The 24,756-nt window shown below is 36.4% G+C and overlaps 1 protein-coding gene across 1 annotated transcript in view; it reads right to left on the bottom strand.

The window, feature by feature from the left end:
- SMC5 (structural maintenance of chromosomes 5) overlaps positions 1-24,756 on the bottom strand; it is a 103,092-nt gene that overhangs the window by 51,071 nt on the left and 27,265 nt on the right. The window contains exons 4-8 of the mRNA XM_007446055.1: positions 12,380-12,542; positions 11,229-11,363; positions 9,551-9,691; positions 7,785-7,946; positions 6,921-6,992 (exon numbers count right to left, since the gene is read on the bottom strand). Coding sequence (XP_007446117.1) covers positions 6,921-6,992; positions 7,785-7,946; positions 9,551-9,691; positions 11,229-11,363; positions 12,380-12,542 — 673 coding nt within the window. The remainder of the gene's footprint in view (positions 1-6,920; positions 6,993-7,784; positions 7,947-9,550; positions 9,692-11,228; positions 11,364-12,379; positions 12,543-24,756) is intronic.

Genomic DNA, 24,756 nt, shown 5'->3' with positions numbered 1-24,756 from the left:
GCAGGAATGGCAAAGGAACTCTGAAAATCCTCTCCTCCAGAAAAGTAATGAAAACATTGACAAAAATTATCAAAATTAACTCTTTCAGAACTCTGGAATTTAACCAAAGGCTTTTCAACAAGCCGGAGAGCATTTACTCAAGAAAAATGCTCGAATCTTGGTAAAAACAACAAGCTTTGTGGTGTTTTGAACATGCCCTATTCCTATTCCCCTCTCCTTAGTTCCCTGGCAGCCTTGAAAACCAACAGCCCACAGCCATAGTGAAATCAGCAGCCTAGGAGCTACGGGAGAGATCACAAAGCTAGAGAACTTTCACATTCTCAATCTCAGAGAACTATCATTATCTGATCTGTCTGGCAGTTTCCAGGAAAACCTGACTTGCAAAGCTTGTCTCCATTTGACCTGACTCCATAGCTTGCACACTGCAAAAGACCCTTTTCCCTGGAGGAAGCTGCCAAAAACAATCAGTGGCAATTGTTTAACAACAGAGCTGCCTGGTGTGAGATAACAGTGTGGCAAACAATAAGCTAACCAAAAAATTTAAAAGAAAAAGCTGGAGAATACGATGTCCATAGGAAGTTTTGGTAGCTCCTGGGAATCTAGAAGGTCATATGCATGCTTGAGTTAGGACTGTGCATGCCCAAGGCTGTATGCATGCCCTAGAAAGAGCTGTGCCAATAGGAAGTGAAAGCTGAAACAGAGTTGTAAACTAGCAGTGGAACTTAACCAAAGCTTTCAACAATTTAGGGAGTATTTGAGGACAGAATCTTGGTGGAAAGTGAAAACAATGCCTGGCTGACTGTTGAAGGTGTGAACCAACATGCATTCAGAGACCCTCAACAAACACTGGGAAACATACTAGATTGGGAGACACTATAGTCATTTGAGAAAATACCTGTCCAATAATTAGCTGACCATCAACTAACTGAGCAGAGACTTCAGTAGTCACATATGACAAAGAATACAGAATTCACAGAGTTAGGAAAGTAATTAAAAAAAAACAAACAGTAACAACATCATCAGCAAAAAAAATAACACAAGCCTGGGTTAAAGGAGGACAACTGATTTCAGAGTTGCCACATCCTGCTATTTAAACTTTATAGTTTCAATAAAAAATTAAAACACAGTCAACAAAACAAGAAAGTATAACCCATACACAGGAAAAAAAAAAAAGCAGTCAACAAAAAATGTCCCTGAGGAAGCCCAGAAATAGTTACAAAATAATGACTTTAAGACAGCTATTTTAAATATGTTCAATGAACTAAAGGAAAACATGTCTAAGGAAAAGAAAGTAAGAGAACAATGTCTTACTGAATAGAGAATATCAATAGAGAGAGAAATTATAAAAAAAAGAGTCAAGTAGAAATCCTCAGTTGAAAAGTTCAGTAACTGAAATAAAAGATTCACTAGTGGAGCTCAATGGCAGATTTGAACATGCAAAGCAAAGATTAAGTGAGCCTGAAGATAAGTCAATTGAAAGTATTCAGTCTGAGGAACAGAAAAAAAGAAAAAGAAAAAGAAATAGAATGTAGGACACCCTTAAATATATCAAAATATGTGTAATAGGAGTCTCAGAAGGAGAGAAGAAAAAGAAAGCAGGAAGAATATCTGAAGAATAATGACCCTAAGCTTCCCAATTGTGAAGAACATTAATCTACACATCCAAGAAGCTCCATTAATTCCAAGCAGGATAAACCAAAGGTGACTCACATCTAGAAATTACATAGTTAACTGCTGAAAAGAAAAGGAGAGAATTTTGAAAGCAAGAAAGAAGTAACTCATCATGTACAAGGGATCCTCAATAAGATTAATAGCTGATTCCTCATCAAAAACCATGGAGGTCAGAAGGCAGTGGATGTTATATTCAAAGTACTAAAAGAAAACCAAGAATTCTATACCCAGCAAAACTATCCCTCCAAAAGAAAGAAAACTTAAGACATTCCCAGATAAACAAATATTGGTAGAATTCATCATTAGCAGACCTGCCCTACAAGAAATACTAATGCAAGTCTTTCAGAATGAAATGAAAGGACACTAGACAGTAACCTGAAACTACACAAAGAAATAAAGAGCACCAGTAAAGGTAACTACATATGTAAATAGGAGATAGTAAAAATGTATCTGTTGTTTGTAACTCTTCTTTTCTCCTATCTGATATAAAAGACAACTGTTGTGGTATAATAAAAAATATATATTTGGTTTTTGTCCCCAGTTCCTGGCTCAGAGGTCTTAAAAACCTTAGAATTTCCTGAGTGACAGAAGTGTCTTTTGTTATTCACACTAAGCCCCTTTTGCAGATACCTGATTTTATGCTAATAAGACGACTCTTGGCAGGGTCCCTATACAGCTTCAGAATAGAGACTGATTGCCAGAAGAACCAACCACATGATTAAGGGGTTGGAACTTTCAGCCTCGCCCCCTGCCCTCAAGGAGTAGAGAGAGGCTGTAGATTGACTTCACTCACCAACAGCCAATAATTTAATCAATCATATCCAGGTAATGAAACTCAATAAAACTCTTGAACAACATGGTTATGGAGCTTCTGGGTTAGTGAACATGTCCATATGCTGGGAAGGTGGTGCACCCAGAAAGGGATTAGAAGCTCTGCACCACTCTAACCCCCCATAGCTTGTCCTATGCACCTCTTTCATTTGGCTGTTCCTGAGTTGTATCCTTTATAATAAACAGGTGATTGTTGCACGTAACATTTTCCTGAATTCTGTGAGTCGTTCTAGCAAATACTGAACCTGAAGTTGGTGGTGGAGGGGGGTTGTGGGAATCCCTGAATTTGTAGCAAAGTCAGAGAGAAGAGTAGGAAATCTGAGGTCTGGGGAATTGAGACTGGCATGTAAAGCCAGGACTGTCTTGTGAGACTGAGCCATGAAATTGTAGAATCTGCTTTAATTCCAAGTAGTTAGTATCAGAACTGAATTGAACTTTAGGACACAAACTTGGTGTCAGAGAATCACACAATTATTGCCACAAAAATGAAACTATATAAAGAAATAATTATAAAACCACGCTGATAGGCTTATAATGATTAAAAATGTAACTGGTATGACAATAACACAAAGGAAGGAGAAGGAAATGGAGCTATACGGGAACAAAGTTTGTATACTACTCAAGTTCATATTAATATGAAATAGAGATTATCATAAATTAAGATGTTATCTATAATTCTAAAGGCAGTCACTAAAAAAGTAGCTCAAAAAATACACAGCAAAAGAACAAGGGAATTAAAATGGTACAATAGAAAATATTTAACACAAGAGTAGCCCCTGCTTGCCGCAATTAGAGAAAGCCTACACACAGCAATGAAGACCCAACACAGCCAAAAATAAATAAATGCACAAACAAATAGAATATATGAAATACTGTGTCTCTATGGCTTAAAAACTTTCAAAGCCTTCTTATAGTTTCTCACTGCATTTACAATCAAATTCAAATTGCTTTCTTTTTTCTTCAAGGGTCTACCTAACATAGTCTCTGGCTACCTCTCATATCTGCCACTTTTCAGGAACAATACACTTGTCCCCTGGTATCCTCAGAGGGTTAGTTCCAGCACCTCTCCATTCCCCTCACCGTCTACAGCTATCAATATGCACAGATGCTCAAGTCTCTTACATAAAATGGCATAGTATTTGCATACAACCTACACACATCATTATTATGGGATGCAAAGGTACATCATTATTGTAGTTTTAAAGCTGTATATAAGACATACTTTGTTTTTACTGTATGCTTTTACTGAGTGATCTATTCCCCATTCCAAAGCAAACATGAACAAAATTACATTAAATGTAAAAAATTTTAAAAAAAATCATCTCTAGTACAATGTAAATGCTATGTAAAAAGTTGCTGGTGTATAACAAATTCAAGTTTGGTTTTTGGAACTTTCTGGAATATTTTTTTTCCCCAAATATTTTTGCTTAGTGGTTGGTTGAATTCACAAATGCAAAATCCATGGACATGGAGGGCCAACTATATTAGACCCAAGAAGACACTGAGGCAGACTGTCAAAGTGCTAAGGGAAAAAAAATTTGTAATTTAGAATCCAATATCCAGCCATATTAATATTCCATAGTGACTGCAAAAAAGATAGTTTGCAACATATAGGGACTCAGAAAGTTTATCACCCAAAGAACGTCTCTAAAACACCTACAAAAGATAGCCAGTAAGAAAAAAAAAACCCAAATTCCTACCTCTTCAAAAGAAAGAATCATAAGAAGTGTAATATAAGCAGAAACATGATCAAATAAGCCAATAAATATATTATTAAGTCTAAATAAATACAGGTAGTAGAAAATAACATCTTAAATAACTGACAAGTAAAATTTCTGATGACACTGGCATGAAGTGGAGGAAAAAGAAATAAAAGCTTGCTAAGATTCTGATCTTAATTAAGTAGAATGAAAATAATGATTAACTTTTTTTATTAAGAAAAATATGTTATTTAAACTTTAAGAGTAATCAGTAGAATAGGCTTAGAATATATAACTTTAGGGAAAAAAATGGAATAAGAAAACCTTGATCAACAGCAACAAAAAGTAGAAAAGGGAATAGGAAGAATCAAACAAAAAGCATAGGAAGTAGAAAACAATGGTAAATGTGAACTGGTTAAACTCCTTTACTGTATGAAAAAGTGTCTCTCACTCCAAACTGAAAAAATTACAAAGCAAAACCCAGTATATGTTATTTACAGCAGATAAAATAAAAACATGATGCAGAAAGAACAAACAACAAAGCTTTAAAATCTAGAAAGCAAGAACTAATACAATTACAAGGAAAAATAGACAAATCTACATTCACAGAAGGTACTGATACTTTAAAATGGATGTCAGGTTGGTAAGAAAAAAAAAAGTAGAACATCTGCATAATTATAGTAAGCCTGATATATATATATAGCTATATATCTATATTTATATGTATAAAAAACCACCCCTAAAGACAGAATACATTCTTTCTGAATGTATGAAGAACACATACAAAACCAAATATAAAAGTCCAAAAGAGGTTTCCAAAAATTCTAAAATAAAGTCATAAAGGCCACATTTATTAACCATAAAGCAATATAACTGGAACTACACATTTTTTAAAAGCTTAAAAATTCCATATCCAAGTAAATTGAAACAGTAAGAACTCCTATGTAAGCTTAAACAAAAACATTTAAATGAGAATTATAAAATCTTAAACAGAAAAACAGTAAATATCACACATATGAGATGTATAACCAAATGATAACCAGAAAAAAAGTTATACCCTAAAATGTATTAAAAATTAAGAAAGGCTAAAAATTCAAGAACTTACAAAAGTGACAAACTGGCAATTATGATAAGGGAAAAAAAGAAAACATTGGTTTTAGGAGTACTAAACTACTTAAAAGGTTGGCATAACACTAAAAAAAAACAGTTAAGGATGGAATAAAATAAAATTTTAGGTCAATCTCAGATGGTGTAAAACAATCCTAAAAACAAGATTTTCTATTTGAATCCAGGAACATATTAAAATACCAAGTAAGATTTATGACAAAATGCAAGGATGGTTCAATGTTAGACAACCTATCAACCTAGTATTCCCGTTTGGGGTTTTAAAGGTGAATCTTTGTGCCTTTTTCCTTCTAAACTCTAACTAAATAACAGAAACGGAGCAAAAAGGGCTCAATCTCACAAGGACAAAAGGAGTAAGGGAGGAGACATCAGTAACTGGAGATTTCAATAAATACTCAGAAGAGTAAATGTAGTAGAGGAACAACTAATTTAGCAGCCTATTATAGGAACCACAGTGTAAAGGGTGAGTGAAAGAGAAAGAAACAAGAACAGAACTGACTCTTCTTAAAAAAAAAAATATCCTGGAGACTCTCAGAACTAGGAAATGTCAAGTAAAAAGACATTACATATTAAGTAAGATTTTTATGGAAAATGTTATTTTATATTGGGGAAAGTAGAGTGCGGCACTGGGAGCTACTTTTGAGTTCTGCAAGTCGTTTAATTTTGTTGAGTCTCTATTTCTCTACCAGGTATTTGGATACAATGGTGACTGCCCTGTACATACTTTAGAGGGACTTAGAGAAAGGAGATTTTGCTATAAATACATTATTGTTGAGCCTTCCAAAGTAAATTAAAAAAAAAAAAAGAGAAAGACACACACACTCCACATAGAGAATTACCCCTACCAACCCTATACTACCCTCCTACCCCAATGCCTTCACACCACCTCTATGCACACACCTTGAGCACTAACGCTAGCAAGCAAGCTTCTGTCATGAAAATGTGCGGTTTATTCTCTGGAGAAGTTAAATGAGAGAGGATTGGAACTTGAAGATAAAGGCATAGGAAAAGGGGTAAGGCTGAAAACTGAGAGATTAATGTCATGCTTTAAACACCAGGAATGCTTCAAGACATGCATCTATCCCTAAGAAAGGTAATTCAAACTTTAGTTTCTGAATGGTCCTGGAGAACAGAACCCCAAATACATCTGGGGATCTGTTAGCTAAAAAGCCCACTTTCTTGCCCAATTATCCTAAAATAATTTTGTCATCAACTCCCATCCATGCACAATAAATTTATAATCAGCTTTTTTAATACCCAACTCTTAATATAAAGAAACAACAGAATAAATCCCTTATAATTTAATTTCTGCTATTAGGATAACTAAATCCAATTTTACCATCACCCTATTAAATACATATCTATTGCACCCTATAATGCATATCTATGAGTAGTTTAGAGCCATTTTCCCCATTTATCCTCTGTGCAAGTGCTATACTTCCAAAACTTAGTTCCCCTCACAGATTAAGATAAGAAATAGAGAATGAGGAGGATCTCAGAAAATTCCCAAACAAGAAGGTGTCTCATAATCTACACCTGAACACAAAAGTTAGGGCAAATTAACATAACAAAAATTTCAATACAAGATCTTACATGTTTATCTTTCCTTTCTATAACATCTTGCTTTTGTTTGCATTTTTGAGATGTCTCCTTAATATCTGTTGCCTGTAAGATTGAACCAGAAGAGGGGAAGTTAGTTAAAAATTCAATCAAGGCAATTATGTGACCCCACTCGTCCAAATATTAAGCTGCTACGTAAGTTTACCCACAATGATTTTCCATGATTTCTTTCCAATTCATAATTATCACCCAAAATACCAACAATTATTTGAAAATCTATGAAAGGTTATTCCTGTAGATATTAAAAATAGCTACAGCAATATGCATACATATGTTTCTGTATCTCTTCACATTTATTTCCTCATGTTATTTTATCCTAGAAACGATTATATAGAATTGCAGGGTCCATTCTCAAAACAATATCTGACGCCAAAATCTCACCTAAAGGTTAAAAGCCATGATCACAAAAAATTTAAATTTACATTTTCAAAATATCAAGAATATTCCATAGGCCATTATATTATTTATTCCAAGAAACATCAGGATTTTTATATTACATTCCTCCAAAAGGGTATATAGTTACAAAGCATGTATAATAAATTCACAAAAGGAGTTAAACGTTTCTAGGAATACTACTCTGAATCCTCCTTTTATTAAAACAATAACATTTCATTTTTCTCTTTTTATGTCTTGGAATTTCTATAGAGTAGCAAGCTCCTATAAAGTAGCAAGTGATGATTAGGACCTTGAAAGACCTGTGGTAGAATTCCTAGTAAAAGAACTTAAGGAACTAAAGTTAACAAGTAAATCTACAAAGCATTTTAAAAGACCTGCAAAATATTTTTTGTATTTGCTAAAATAAAATATAGGAAATCCAAAACTGAGCCAGAAAAGTACCTTCTCTTTGATTCGAGCCTCCAAATGGTGACGCTGCCTTTCAATTTCTTCAATGCGTTGTGTTATAGGAATCTGCCCTTCTTTAAGTTTTCTGACCTCATCCTTCGCTCGGTCCCGAGCTAGTTTTACTTCTTCATATTCCTGACGAACATTTTCATATTCCTTGTAATGAATTCAAGAAAGAGAAGTTAATGCACTCCTAGCTTAAAGTAACACAAATACTAAAATCAAGGTACAGGCAGAAACCAAATCTATGAAAAAGACAGTTTTGAATCCCTTTGGCAGGTCTATTAATAAAAAATTTGCCCTCTGAAACAACTTCACAAATAGTAAATACCAACATAATGATTAACTCAGTGATACTCACTGAGCACTCATCTCTATCAATAGGCCAGACTCTCTGTCTTCCATCCCTTCTTGTTATTGAAATTTACATCCTAATGGCTTCTAACAGTAGGACCTCCTCTAGTCTCTCAATAAAGAAGGCATTCAAAAACATATAAAGGGGCTTCCCTGGTGGCGCAGTGGTTGAGAGTCTGCCTGCTAATGCAGGGGACACAGGTTCGAGCCCCGGTCTGGGAGGATCCCACATGCCACGGAGCAGCTAGGCCCATGAGCCATGGCCACTGAGCCTGAGCATCCGGAGCCTGTGCTCCGCAACGGGAGAGGCCACAACAGTGAGAGGCCCACACACTGCACACACACATACACAAAATACAAAGAACCAAAAGAAACTCAGTTATGAAAAATAAAAATGAAAAAACAAAAGTAAAATGGCTCAAGAGAAAAAATGTAGCATCCAGGTGAAAATGATGCTTGTCACATCACAGGAATTAATAAATATTTGCTAAAAAAAATTAAGGGGAGTGCTAAGAGAGCATATAGTAAGAATGAATGGGATGAAGAAAGGTAAGAAAAGAATACAAATAAACATTAGAGTAAACCAAAAAAAGGAAAAAATGAAAAAAGATTGAAATCAATCTTGAAAGAAAAGGGAGAAATCAAAAGACTTCAAAAGACAAACATAAAGCAGGTGCAAGAATAATAATGGACATAGGATAAACCTAATTAAAATGAGCTGAAGAAAGAAAAAAGTTTAAGAAAATGGAATTATGGGAAAGGATAGGGTGAAGCAGGGGTGGTGGGGTTAGGGTGGGTGGGAGAAGTTCACAAATAAAGCCACATATTTCTCCAATCTAATAATTATTTCCATCCTAGCCTTAAAAACATTATTAAACTTTCTTATTTTGTTCCACCCACTGAAAAGTGATGTATTTAGGGAAATGAATCTTTGGCCCAAACTGTGGTTTTAAACAGTATACATCACAGAGTGACTAAAACCAATAGTTTCAGTAAGCTTATGAAGCATAATGAGGAGAAGATTACAATTAATATCCTTCAGCTTTGTCTGTAGCTGAAGCTGATATTAGTCGCACACTCAAAGTAAATTCTCAGTGACCTGAGGACACTCAAAGATTTAATTTTTACATATGTAAACATTTTAGCTCATTAACATTTTATAAAGCAGAACTATCTGTTGACTCAAATCTGGAAAAATTAAGGGCACAGACTTAATCAACATGCAATAACAACAACATAGCACACAATTATATAATAACACAAAGAGATAAATGTTACTATGTATGATATACAAAGCAAAAATGAACAAAAGCACCTAATTTGAATATACAGCAATTAGTGCCTTCTTTATAACTTTTCTGCTAATTAAAGAATAACTATTTTCACCTTTAATAACTCACACTTACCACCCATGGCCTTTTTGCTTCAAGCATCTCAATCAAATCTAAATGTCGCTTACGTTCATAGAACCTCTCCACATCTTGTTTATATCTTTCATTCCTCTGAATCATCTTCTCTAGATATTCAGTTTTCTCTTTGCATGAGGTCTAAAATAAACATTTATTTAATAATTAGTTTAACTGAAGAAAGACAAAAGGTCAAAGCTTTTAATAATGAAAAATGTACAGTGCTAACAAAATTTCACAATAAATGATTCCATAGGAGTTCTTAAGAATTGTGTGAAACTAATGTGCACACCTGAATTCTGGTCTAGGTTCTACTATTTATTAATTATGGGACTGTGAGGAAGCCCTGCCACATCTCTAAGCCTGGATTCTTCTTGCCTAAAGAGAAGAGAGGTATCTGCCCCATTCACCTCAAGGGTAGAAGCAACTCAACTTACTATAGGTGAAAGCTCAACAAAAGCTGTAACATGACATACAAACGAAGAGTGGTATTACTATGATTACTATGTTAGAAATGAGATAAAGGAAAGCTAAAATTCAGCCTTTATATTGTAAATTAACAAATGCCAAAAATGTACTCAGAGCTTAGTAGAATATGTTTTTTTCTTTCAGAGTTTGGTAGGTAGTTTCAGTGAGTGTTTCAGAGGGGTGTATTAAGATTGTTTGATGTGGGGAAAAGTAAAAGGACCGACAGAGTATATAAAGTAGGATAAAATAATTATGACTCCTTTGGCCATTCACTCTGAATAAGTATAACAATAAAAATAGTATTAAATTATAATAAAACTCATTATCAAGTACAGACAGTTACAGTTTAAGAGAAAGCATTTGTTTACAAGATTTCTCATTACAAAAAATTACTGAACTTATTTTAGCTGCTGAGATATGGAAAATGATTCATTAAATAAAGCACCTTTTAGAATGATATGCTATAAAAGAACATTTTAATTTATTTATTAAAGGTGAAAATAAAAATCAAACAGTGCAACTAAATGTACAGTTCTTTTACAAAGTCCATCCTCACACAACTGAAAACAATATGAGAACTGGCTCAACAGAGACACTATATTAAAAGCTAAGTATCTGCTGTATTACCCAAAGCCTTACACAGTGCCTGGCATATAGTAAGTGTTTAGTAAACACTGAATGAATAAAAGAATAACACTGAAACTTCCTGAGAGAAAAAAAATACTTTATAATACTATTATCGGTTCTTTAGAACAGGGGTCCCCAACCCCCAGTCTGTGGACCGGTACCAGTCCGCGGCCTGTTAAGAACCAGGCCGCACAGCAGGAAGCAAGCGAGTGAAGCTTCGTCTGCTGCTCCCCATCGCTCGCATTACTGCCTGAACCATCTCCCACCCCTCCCCCCATCTGTAGAAAAACTGCCTTCCATGAAACCGGTTCCTGGTGCTGAAAAGGTTGGGGACTGCTGCTTTAGAAATTCAATTAATAACATATATTTGATGAAATGATAGTCAAAATTTTCAAATTTTATATAAAATCCATTCCCACTTTTTGTCACCTAACTTAATTAATGTTAGCAACAAAATCCTAGGTGAAAAAAAATCACAAATATATGAATGCACTCAATGAATCAGAACTACTATTTACTTTCCCACATTTTGAGACATAGAAATCAATGAGAGACATAAAATGAGTTGTCTATTTATAAATACCTCTAGTTGTTTTTCTTTCTCCCTGAAGTTTTTGAGTTCACAGTGGTATTTGTGCATTTCTGGAGGACCAATTGACTTCTCAGTAGCTTCAAGGAGTTCAATTTTACTGAGTTTAGCAAATTCTCCAACTTTATCCTAGAGCAAAAAACTTAAATATCAGTTAATATTATCGTTTATAAATATCTTCAAAACATTTTTCACTCAATGATACTTGTCAAGAAGAAACTCATTTAAAAGAAAAAAAAACCCTTTATTTTGAGATGTGAATCTTAATATAAACCCTGTCCTTCATATATCATTCTTTAAAATAATAAACTTAGGGTATAAACTGTCATCTTTCTGAGAACCTAAAAAAATTTCAATGTCAATATTTCCAGGTTTTAAGTTTTATACACATTTAACAAATAGTTTGGAAAGAAAAGAAAAAATACTCCCCTGGACTGAAATGATTATCTACTACACATAATTTGGAATGAAATACTAGAAGTTAAAAAAAAACACACACAGAGCAATTTTAAACATATACTTCTGTAAACAGTCTTATAACAGCTGATAAATACTTTAAAATTTTAAGTTTTCTTCCACTTGGACATAGTAATCAAATCATCAGTTTCTGAAGGAAAAAATGAACTATAATTCAGTCACTAGACTGCATTCAAAGACAAATTAAAAAGACCTGATTTTAACATATAACATGCAATATCAGGATGTTTTATTTTTACTAAACAAACTTAAAATATGAAAGGTTTCTAGAAGGCACACCTATAGATTTAAGTCTTAGTATATAAAATATTTTATACAAACACACTGATTAAGAAGTTGTTTATTAACAAAATTTTACGAGTCTATGAATGGGAGCACACAGCTGTTTAAGCTACTCTCTGTACTTAAAAATAATACCTTTATTTCCCTTACAATACTTTAACAGGCTCATTAATTGAATATTTCCAAATTACTACAAATTAGTAAGCTTATACTGTAAGAGATGAGATGCTACCTTTTACAAAGAACTGTTAGTAAGTATTAACACCACTATGCTCATTTAAAATAGTAACCATTACAATACTCTTAAAAAGTATTTACATTCTTATATGACATAAAGAGGAAACATACACAAAATTTTCCCACCTTTACATTTAATTCTCTCATACCTGAGGTAGAAACTGGCAAAGATTGCCCACTTGAATATTTAAGGCTGCAACCTGCTCTTCTACTACTTTCTGAGTTGTAGATTTTTTGTTGATGAACCAAAAGGACTGACTTTTTGCCACATCAATCTCACGAGTGATTACAAGATTTCCAGAAGTCCTGAACCTAGTTAAAAAATAAATTAAAAATCTTTATACTCAAAATACATAATTTTAGAAATAAAATTTCTAAAATTCTCTTGCATCAAAGGTTGCCACATCGGATTATTATTATAATTTTTACTCCTTTTGACATTTTGGCCCCTCCAAAGAAGGAAAGCCTGACATTAGTGATAATACGTAACTGACCACCTGTAGGTTATTACTCTTTCAACATTTGAAATTATTTAAACTGTTAAAATAAAATTAAAACAAATGCCAATACTAATTTCCAAACACTGCCAGAGGAGTTATTTATCCTTTAATCATTATGCTACACTCCAATCACGTGTTGACTACAATTTTAAATGGGTTGGTATATAAAAGCATACAACAGTTAAACCTCGAAACTGTCTACTTGGAAAATGTATGAATGAAAACTAACTCCTACATATGCATTTCCAGACATCAAAACCAGCCTGCCCATACAGGTGGCCCATGGTTTCCTCATCTTACACTCCACCACTCTGAATTCAGAGGAGACTGTACCACATGAATATAAGGAACATTAAAAAATAGAAAATCTGAAAGAAGGGTATTTACTTATTTCTTGATTTAAAAGTACTACTGCTTCACACCTCCTATCTATTCATCCATCTTCTTCACTGGCAATCAGCAGCATGGAAGAAGCCTGGGACCACCAGAGAGACAAGATGCCATTGTTCGGGTGTGTGTGAGGAGAGGGGTGGGACCGCCAGAGAAGCTCCTTTCTCAGCACGCGTGCTTTCAGGCGGCAGGGCACCACCTACAAGAGCTCCAGGGATGGATGCAAGCCACCACTGCCATCTAGGACTCCAGAGATGGGCGTGGACTGCTGCCGCTACCAAGGGTCCCATGAGTGGGTGCTGGTTGCTTCCCCCACCTCCTGGAAACGTGCGCAGGCAGTGCACCCGCATAGCCCCTATCAAGGGATAACAGCCAGCACATGCTGAGGAAAGAAACGGCAAGCATCCAAACCAAAAACAACCCTCACACCAAAAACATATTAAACCCACACAAGCTACACAGGGACACTTCTGCATATAAATAGCCCTCCAAGACTACAGTATATAATTGTTTCTCCTAAATACACAGAGTAAGAGAGATATAAGAGGAACCATTCCCAGTGAAAAGACCAAGAGAATTCCCCTGAAGGAACAATGAAACAGACCTCTTCAGTCTAACAGACACCAAGTTCAAAAAGAATGTAACAAAAATACTGAAGGAATTAAGAAAGGCTATCAAGAGAAATGCAAATTACTGTAAAAAGGAAGTAGAAACTATAAGGCAGAGACAAGAAAAATTAGAAAATTCATTTGCCAAGACAAAAGCTGAGCTAAAGGCAATGAATAGCAGAATGAATAATGCAGAAGAAAGAGTAAGCGATCTGGAAGATAGAATAACGGAAATTACCCAATCAAAACAGCAGACAGAAAGCCAAATGAAAAAAAAAAAAGAAAGCAATATAAGAGACCTATGGGATAACACAAAGCATGCCAATCTACACATAACAAGGATTTCAGAGGGAGAAGAAAGAGAAAAAGGGATTGAAAATGTATTTGAAGAAACTATGGCTGAAAACTTCCCAAACCTAAAGAAGGAAACAGATATCCAGATACAGGAAACAGAAGGTCCCAAAAAAGATGAACCCAAACAGACGTACATCAAGACATATTATAATAAAAATGGCAGAACAGCGCTGCTTAAAGGAGCTCCAGAGATGGGCGTGAGCCGCGGCTAAAAGCACAGACCCCAGAGATGGGCATGAGACGCTAAGGCCGCTGCTGCCGCCACCAAGAAGCCTGTGTGTGAGCACAGGTCACTATCCACACCTCCCTTCCAGGAGCCTGTGCAGCTTGCCAATGCCAGGGTCCCGGGATCCAGGGACAACTTCCCTGGGAGAACACACAGCGTGCCTCAGGCTGGTACAACATCCCTCCTCCCGCTGGCCTCTGCTGCTGCAGGCCCGCCCTGCACTCCGTGCCTCTCCCTCCCCCCTGGGCTGAGTGAGCCAGCTGTGGCTCACTCAGCACCAAATCAGCAGCTCCTTTAACCCCGTCCTGTCTGAGCAAAGAACAGACGCCCTCCAGCGACCTATGCTCAGAGGCGGGGCCAAATCCAAAGCTGAGCCCCGGGAGCTGTTCGAACAAAGAAGAGAAAGGGAAATCTCTCCCAGCAGCCTCAGAAGCAGCGGATTAAAGCTCCACAATCAACCTGATGTACCATGCATCAGTGGAATACCTGAATAGACAACGAATCATCTCAAATTGAGGAGGTGGACTTTGAGAGCAAGATTTATGACGTTTTCCCCTTTTCCTCTTTTTCTGAGTGTGTATGTGTATGCTTCTGTATGAGATTTTGTCTGTATAGCTTTGCTTCCACCATTTGTCCTAGGGTTCTATCAGTCCGTTTTTTGTTGTTTTTTAAAATTTTTTTTCTTAATAATTTTTTATTTTAATTATTTTATTTTTCTTTATCTTCCTTCCTTCCTTCCCTCCCTCCCTCCCTCCTTTAGACAACGAATCATCCCAAATTGAGGAGGTGGAATGTGAGAGCAACATTTATGATTTTTTTCCCCTTTTCCTCTTTTTGTGAGTGTGTATGTGTATGCTTCTGTGTGAGATTTTGTCTGTATAGCTTTGCTTTCACCATTTGTGGTAGGGTTCTATCCATCTGTTTTTTTTTTTCTTAAAAAAATTTTTTTTCCTTAATAATTATTTTTTATTTTAATTATTTTATTTTATCTTACTTTATCTTCTTTCTTTCTTTCCTTCTTTCTTTCTTTCCTTCCTTCCTTCCTTCCTCCCTCCCTTCCTTCCTCCCTCCCTCCCTCGTTTCTTTCTTTCTTTCTTTCTTTCTTTCTACTTCTACTAATCCTTTCTTTCTACTTTTTCTCCCTTTTATTCTGAGCTGTGTGGATGAAAGGCTCTTGGTGCTGCAGCCAGAAGTCAGGGCTGTGCCTCTGAGGTGGGAGAGCCAACTTCAGGACAGTGGTCCACAAGAGACCTCCCAGCTCCACATAATATCAAACGGCGAAAATCTCCCAGAGATCTCCATCTCAACAGCAGCACCCAGCTTCACTCAACGACCAGCAAGATACAGTGCTGGACACTCTATGCCAAACGACTAGCAAGAAAGGACACAACCCCACCCATTAGCAGAGAGGCTGCCTAAAATCATAATAAGGCCACAGACACCCCAAAACACACCACCAGACATGGACCTGCCCATCAGAAAGACAAGATCCAGCCTCATGCACCAGAACACAGGCACTAGTCCCCTCCACCAGGAAGCCTACACTACCCACTGAACCAAGCTTAGCCACTGGGGACAGACACCAAAAACAACAGGAACTACGAACCTGCAGCCTGCATAAAGGAGTCCCCAAACACAGTAAGATAAGCAAAATGAGAAGACAGAAAAACACACAGCAGATGAAGGAGCAAGATAAAAACCGACCAGACCTAACAAATGAAGAGGAAACAGGCAGTCTACCTGAAAAAGAATTCAGAATAATGATAGTAAAGATGATACAAAATCTTGGAAATACAATAGAGAAAATGCAAGAAACATTTAACAAGGACCTAGAAGAACTAAAGATGAAACAAGCAACGATTAACACCACAATAAATGAAATTAAAAATACTCTAGGGCTTCCCTGGGGGCGCAGTGGTTGGGAGTCCGCCTGCCGATGCAGGGGACACGGGTTCGTGCCCCGGTCCGGGAAGATCCCACATGCCGTGAAGCGGCTGGGCCCGTGAGCCATGGCCGCTGAGCCTGCGTGTCCGGAGCCTGTGCTCCGCAACGGGAGAGGCCACAATAGTGAGACGGCTGCGTACCGCAAAAAAGGAAAAAAAAAAAAAACTCTAGATGGGATTAATAGCAGAATAACTGAGGCAGAAGAACGGATAAGTGACCTGGAAGATAAAATAGTGGAAATAACTACTGCAGAGCAGAATAAAGAAAAAAGAATGAAAAGAACTGAGGACAGTCTCAGAGACCTCTGGGACAACATTAAACGCACCAACATTCGAATTATAGGGGTTCCAGAAGAAGAAGAGAAAAAGAAAGGGACTGAGAAAATATTTGAAGAGATTATAGTTGAAAACTTCCCTAATATGGGAAAGGAAATCGTTAATCAAGTCCAGGAAGCACAGAGAGTCCCATACAGGATAAATTCAAGGAGAAATACGCCAAGACACATATTAATCAAACTGTCAAAAACTAAATACAAAGAAAGCATATTAAAAGCAGCAAGGGAAAAACAACAAATAACACACAAGGGAATCCCCATAAAGTTAACAGCTGAACTTTCAACAGAAACTCTGCAAGCCAGGAGGGACTGGCAGGACATATTTAAAATGATGAAGGAGAAAAACCTGCAACCAAGATTACTCCACCCAGCAAGGATCTCATTCAGATTTCATGGAGAAATTAAAACCTTTACAGACAAGCAAAAGCTGAGAGAGTTCAGTACCACCAAACCAGCTTTACAACAAATGCTAAAGGTACTTCCCTAGGCAAGTAACACAAGAGAAGGAAAAGACGTACAATAACGAACCCAAAACAATTAAGAAACTGGGAATAGGAAAATACATATCCATAATTACCTTAAATGTAAATGGACTAAATGCTCCCACCAAAAGACACAGACTGGCTGAATGGATACAAAAACAAGACCCATATACATGCTGTCTACAAGAGACCCACTTCAGACCTAGAAACACATACAGACTGAAAGTAAGGGGATGGAAAAAGATATTCCATGGAAATGGAAAGCAAAAGAAAGGTGGAGTAGCAATTCTCATATCAGACAAAATGACTTTAAAATAAAGACTATTAGAAGAGACAAAGAAGGACACTACATAATGATTAAGGGGTCAAATCAAGAAGAAGATATAACAATTGTAAATATTTATGCACCCAACATAGGAGCACCTCAATACATAAGGCAAATACTAACAACCATAAAAGGGGAAATTGACAGTAACACATTCATAGTAGGGGACTTTAACACCCCACTTTTGCCAATGGACAGATCATCCAAAATGAAAATAAAGAAACACAAGCTTTAAATGATACATTAAACAAGATGGACTTAATTGATATTTATAGGACATTCCATCCAAAAACAACAGAATACACATTTTCTCAAGTGCTCATGGAACATTCTCCAGGATAGATCATATCTTGGGTCACAAATCAAGCCTTGGTAAATTTAAGAAAACTGAAATTGTATCAAGTATCTTTTCCGACCACAACGCTATGAGACTAGATATTAATTACAGGAAAAGATCTGTAAAAAATACAAACACATGGAGGCTAAACAATACACTACTTAATAACGAAGTGATCACTGAAGAAATCAAAGAGGAAATCAAAATATACCTAGAAACAAATGACAATGGAGACACGACGGCCCAAAACCTATGGGATGCAGCAAAAGCAGTTCTAAGAGGGAAGTTTATAGCAATACAATCCTACCTTAAGAAACAGGAAACATCTCGAATAAACAACCTAACCTTGCACCTAAAGCAATCTGAGAAAGAAAAACAATAAAAACCCAAAGCTGGCAGAAGGAAAGAAAGCATAAAAATCAGATCAGAAATAAATGAAAAAGAAATGAAGGAAACAATAGCAAAGATCAATAAAACTAAAAGCTGGTTCTTTGAGAAGATAAACAAAATTGATAAACCATTAGCCAGACTCATCAAGAAAAAAAGGGAGAAGACTCAAATCAATAGAATTAGAAATGAAAAAGGAGAAGTAACAACTGACACTGCAGAAATACAAAAGATCATGAGAGATTACTACAAGCAACTCTATGCCAATAAAATGGACAACCTGGAAGAAATGGACAAATTCTTAGAAATGCACAACCTGCCAAGACTGAATCAGGAAGAAATAGAAAATATGAACAGACCAATCACAAGCACTGAAATTGAAACTGTGATTAAAAATCTTCCAACAAACAAAAGCCCAGGACCAGATGGCTTCACAGGCGAATTCTATCAAACATTTAGAGAAGAGCTAACACCTATCCTTCTCAAACTCTTCCAAAATATAGCAGAGGGAGGAATGCTCCCAAACTTATTCTACGAGGCTACCATCAACTTGATACCAAAACCAGAAAAGGATGTCACAAAGAAAGAAAACTACAGGCCAATATCACTGATGAACATAGATGCAAAAATCCTCAACAAAAAACTAGCAAACATAATCCAACAGCACATTAAAAGGATCATACACCATGATCAAGTGGGGTTTATTCCAGGAATGCAAGGATTCTTCAGTATATGCAAAAACTCAATGTGATAAACCATATTAACAAATCGAAGGAGAAAAACCATATGATCATCTCAATAGATACAGAGAAAGCTTTCGACAAAATTCAACACCCATTTATGATAAAACCCCTGCAGAAAGCAGGCATAGAGGGAACTATCCTCAACATAAAAAAGGCCATATATGACAAACTCACAGGCAACATCATCATCAATGGTGAAAAACTGGAAGCATTTCCACTCAGATCAGGAAGAAGACAAGGTTGCCCACTCTCACCACTCTTATTCAACATAGTTTTGGAAGTTTTAGCCACAGCAATCAGAGAAGAAAAGGAAATAAAAGGAATCCAAATCGGAAAAGAAGAAGTAAAGCTGTCACTGTTTGCAGATGACATGATACTATACATAGAGAATCCTAAAGATGCTACCAGAAAACTACTAGAGCTAATCAATGAATTTGGTAAAGTAGCAGGATACAAAATTAATGCACAGAAATCTCTGGCATTCCTATATACTAATGATGAAAAATCTGAAAGTGAAATCAAGAAAACACTCCCATTTACCATTGCAACAAAAAGAATAAAATATCTAGGAATAAACCTACCTAAGGAGACAAAAGACCTGTATGCAGAAAATTATAAGACACTGATGAAAGAAATTAAAGATGATACAAACAGATGGAGAGATATACCATGTTCTTGGATTGGAAGAATCAACATTGTGAAAATGACTCTACTACCCAAAGCAATCTATAGATTCAATGCAATCCCTATCAAACTACCACTGGCATTTTTCACAGAACTAGAACAAAAAATTTCACAATTTGTATGGAAACACAAAAGACCCCGAATAGCCAAAGCAATCTTGAGAACAAAAAATGGAGCTGGAGGAATCAGGCTCCCTGACTTCAGACTATACTACAAAGCTACAGTAATCAAGACAGTATGGTACTGGCACAAAAACAGAAAGATAGATCAATGGAACAGGATAGAAAGCCCAGAGATAAACCCATGCACATATGGTCACCTTATCTTTGATAAAGGAGGCAGGAATGTACAGTGGAGAAAGGACAGCCTCTTCAATAAGTGGTGCTGGGAAAACTGGACAGGTACATGTAAAAGTATGAGATTAGATCACTCCCTAACACCATACACAAAAATAAGCTCAAAATGGATTAAAGACCTAAATGTAAGGCCAGAAACTATCAAACTCTTAGAGGAAAACATAGGCAGAACACTCTATGACATAAATCACAGCAAGATCCTTTCTGACCCACCTCCTAGAGTAATGGAAATAAAAACAAAAATAAACAAATGGGACCTAATGAAACTTCAAAGCTTTTGCACAGCAAAGGAAACCATAAACAAGACCAAAAGACAACCCTCAGAATGGGAGAAAATATTTGCAAATGAAGCAACTGACAAAGGATTAATCTCCAAAATTTATAGGCAGCTCATGCAGCTCAATAACAAAAAAACAAACAACCCAATCCAAAAATGGGCAGAAGACCTAAATAGACATTTCTCCAAAGAAGATATACAGACTGCCAACAAACACATGAAAGAATGCTCAACATCATTAATCATTAGAGAAATGCAAATCAAAACTACAATGAGATATCATCTCACATCAGTCAGAATGGCCATCATCAAAAAATCTAGAAACAATAAATGCTGGAGAGGGTGTGGAGAAAAGGGAACCCTCTTGCACTGTTGGTGGAAATGTAAATTGATACAGCCGCTATGGAGAACAGTATGGAGGTTCCTTAAAAAACTACAAATAGAACTACCATATGACCCAGGAATCCCACTACTGGGCATATACGCTGACAAAACCATTAATTCAAAAAGAGACATGTACCAAAATGTTCATTGCAGCTCTATTTACAATAGCCCGGAGATGGAAACAACCTATGTGTCCATCATTGGATGAATGGATAAAGAAGATGTGGCACATATATACAGTGGAATATTACTCAGCCATAAAAAGAAACTAAACTGACCTATTTGTAATGAGGTGGATAGACCTAGAGTCTGTCATACAGAGTGAAGTAAGTCAGAAAGAGAAAGACAAACACCATATGCTAACACATATATATGGAATTCAAGAAAAAAAAACGTCATGAAGAACCTAGGGGTAAGACAGGAATAAAGACACAGACCTACTAGAGAATGGACTTGAGGATATGGGGAGGGGAAGGGTAAGCTCTGACAAAACGAGAGAGGCATGGACATATATACACTACCAAATGTAAGGCAGATAGCTAGTGGGAAGCAGCTGCATAGCACAGGGAGATCAGCTTGATGCTTTGTGACCACCTGGAGGGGTGGGATAGGGAGGGTGGGAGACACAAGAGGGAAGAGATATGGGAACATATGTATATCTATAACTGCTTCACTTTGTTATAAAGCAGAAACTAACACACCATTGTAAAGCAGTTATACTCTAATAAAAAGAAATAAAAAATAAATAAAAATCGCAAAAGTTAAAAATAAATAAAAGATTCTAAAGGCAGCAAGAGAAAAGCAAAGAGTTAATTTCAAGGGAACCCCCATAAGACTATCAGCTGATTTCTCCACAGAAACACTGCAGGCCAGAAGGGAGTGGCAAAATATATTCAAAGTCTGAAAAGGGAAAATTGTGCAACCTAGAATACTCTACCTAGCAAGATTATCGTTTAGAATAGGAGGAGAGATAAAGAATTTCTCAGACAAGCAAGAACTAAAAGAATACAGCAATACTAAACCTATCCTAAAAGAAATATTGAAAGGTCTTCTCTAAATAGAAAAAAGCAAGAAGATATAGGAAGGAGGAAATCACAATTGGAAAGTAAACTACTTAAATAAGTCAGTATACAGATCAAAAAGAAAAAAAAAAAAAAAACCTATTTGTGAAAGCCACGATAAAGACAAGGAACAGCAAAAGAATAAACATGAAGATGTAAAAAAAAGGACATCAAAATCATAAAAGGTGGGGAAGAAGAGTAAGAAAATGTAGATTCTTTTTTTTTTTTTAGACTCTGTTTGAGGCTGTATGACTATCAGTCTAAAGCAAGCAGATATAAGAAGGGGTTAACATACTTGAAAAACAGGGCAACCATAAATCAAAAACATACAACAGATTCACAAAAACCAAAAAGAAGAGAACACAAGCATAAAATAAAAGAAAGTAATCAAGTCACAAAAAAAAAAACAAAAAAGGAAAGGAACAAAGAAGAAACAATCAACTGGAAAACAAGGTTTAAAATGGCAATAAATGTATATGTATCAATAATTACCTTAAATGTCAATGGACTAAATGCTCCAACAAAAGACAGAGAGTGGCCAACTGGATGAAAAAACAAGAGCCTACAATATGCTGCCTACAAGAGATCCACCTTAGGACAAAGGACACACACAGACTGAAAGCGAGGGGATGGAAAAAGATATTTCATGCAAACGGAAATGACAAGAATGCGGGAGTCACAATATGCATATCAGACAAAATAGATTTTAAAACAGAGGCCATAAAGAAACATAAAGAAGGATACTATATAATGATAAAAAGGTCAATACAAGAGGATTTTACACTCATCAACATATATGCACCTAATATAGAAGAATACAAATACATAAAACATACTAGCAGACATAAAGGCAGAAATTGATGGGAATACAATAATAGGAGACTTTAATACCCCACTCACGTCAACAAACAGATCTTCTAGACAGAAAATCAATAAGGTAGCAGAGATCCTGAATGATACAATAGAACAGTTAGACTTAATTGATATTTTCAGAACATTACATGCAAAAAAACCCCCAGAAAACACATTCTTTTCAAGTGTACATGGAATATTCTCTAGGACTGACCACATACAAGGAAACAAAACTAACCTCAACATATTTAAGAGTACAGAAATTATTTCAAGGATCTTCTCCAACCACAATGGCATGAAACAAGAAATCAACCACAGGAAAAGAAATGAGAAAAAAAAAATTACATGGAGACTAAACGACATGCTACTAAAAAATCAATGGGTCAACGAGGAAATCAAAAAGGAAGTTAAAAATACCTGGAGACAAATGGCAATGAAAACACAACCATACAAAATCTATGAGACGCAGCAAAAGCAGTTCTTAGAGGGAAGTTGACAGCGATACAGGCCTTCCTCAAAAAATAAGAAAAACCTCAAATAAACAACCTAACCTACCACCTAAAAGAATTAGAAAAAGAAAAATAAACAAAACCTAAAGTCAGCAGAAGGAAGGAAATAATAAAGAACAGAGAGGAAATAAATAAAACAGACATTAAAAACACAACACAAAAAAAATTAGTAAAGCCAAGAGCTGGTTCTTTGAGAGGGTAAACAAAATTGACATGCCTCTGGCCAGGCTCACCAAGAAGAAAAAAGAGAGAATCCAAATAAACAAAATAAGAAATGAAAAAGGAGAAATCTCAACCGATACCACAGAAATACAAAGAACCATAAGAGAATACTATGAATAATTATATGCCAACAAAGTTGACAACCTGTAAGAAATGGACAACTTTCTAGAAACACAGAGCCCACCAAAACTGAATCAAGAAGAAAGATAATTTGAACAGATCAATCACTAGAGGTAAAATAGAATCTGTAATTAAAAAATAAAGCAAAAAAACTCCCTACAAACAAAAGTCCAGGACCAGATGGCTTCACAGGCGAATTCTACCAAACATACGAAGATCCTACTTATACTGATCCTTCTAAAACTCTTTCAAAAGATTGAAGAGGAGGGAACACTCTCAAAGACATTCTATGAAGCCACCATCACCCTGATACCAAAACCAGACAAAGACATCACCAAAAACGAAAATTATAACATCTTTGATTAGTATAGATGCAAAAGTTCTCAACAAAATATTAGCAAACCAAATCCAACAATACATAAAAAAGATTATACACCATGACCAAGCGCGATTCATCTTAAGTTCACAAGGATGATTCAATATATGCAAATCAATCAATGTTAATACACATTAACTAAAGTCAAAAACCACATCATCTCAATAGATACAGAAAAAGGATTTGACAAAATTCAACATCCATTCATGATGAAAACTCTTACCAAAGTGGGTACAGAGGGAACATATCTCAACATAATAAAAGTCATTTATGGGGCTTCCCTGGTGGCGCGGTGGTTGAGAGTCCGCCTGCCGATGCAGGGGACACGGGTTCGTGCCCCGGTCCGGGAAGATCCCACATGCCGCGGAGCGGCTGGGCCCGTGAGCCATCGCCGCTGAGCCTGCGCGTCCGGAGCCTGTGCTCCGCAACAGGAGAGGCCACAACAGTGAGAGGCCCGCGTACCGCAAAAAAAAAAAAAAAAAGTCATTTATGACAAACCCACAGCCAATATAATACTCAGTGGTGAAAAGCAGAAAGCCTTCTCGCTAAAACCTGGAACAAGACAAGGATCACCACTCTCAACTCTTCTGTTCAACATAGTATTGCAAGTCCTAGCCACAGCACTCAGAAAAGAAAAATAGAAGGTATCCAAATTGGAAGGGAAGAGCTAAAATATTTACTATATGTAGATGACATGATAGTATACATAGAAAACCCTAGGGCACCACACAAAAGCCACTAGTAATAAATGAATTCAGCAAAGTAGCAGAATACAAGATAAACATTCAGAAATCAGTTGCATTTCTTTACATTAACAATGAGATATTAGAAAGGGAATGTAAAAAAACAATCCCTTTAAAAATTGCACCAAGGGCTTCACTGGTGGCGCAGTGGTTGACTCCGCCTGCCGATGCAGGGGACATGGGTTCGTGCCCTGGTCTGGGAAGATCCCACATGCCACGGAGCAGCTAGGCCTGTAAGCCATGGCCGCTGAGCCTGCGCGTCCGTGCTCCGCAATGGGAGAGGCCACAACAGTGAGAGGCCCGTGTACTGCA

This window comes from Lipotes vexillifer, unplaced genomic scaffold (genome assembly GCF_000442215.2).
Source record: "Lipotes vexillifer unplaced genomic scaffold, Lipotes_vexillifer_v1.1 scaffold1335, whole genome shotgun sequence".
Taxonomy (NCBI): domain Eukaryota; kingdom Metazoa; phylum Chordata; class Mammalia; order Artiodactyla; family Lipotidae; genus Lipotes; species Lipotes vexillifer.
This window is presented reverse-complemented; position numbering and strand designations above follow the sequence as displayed.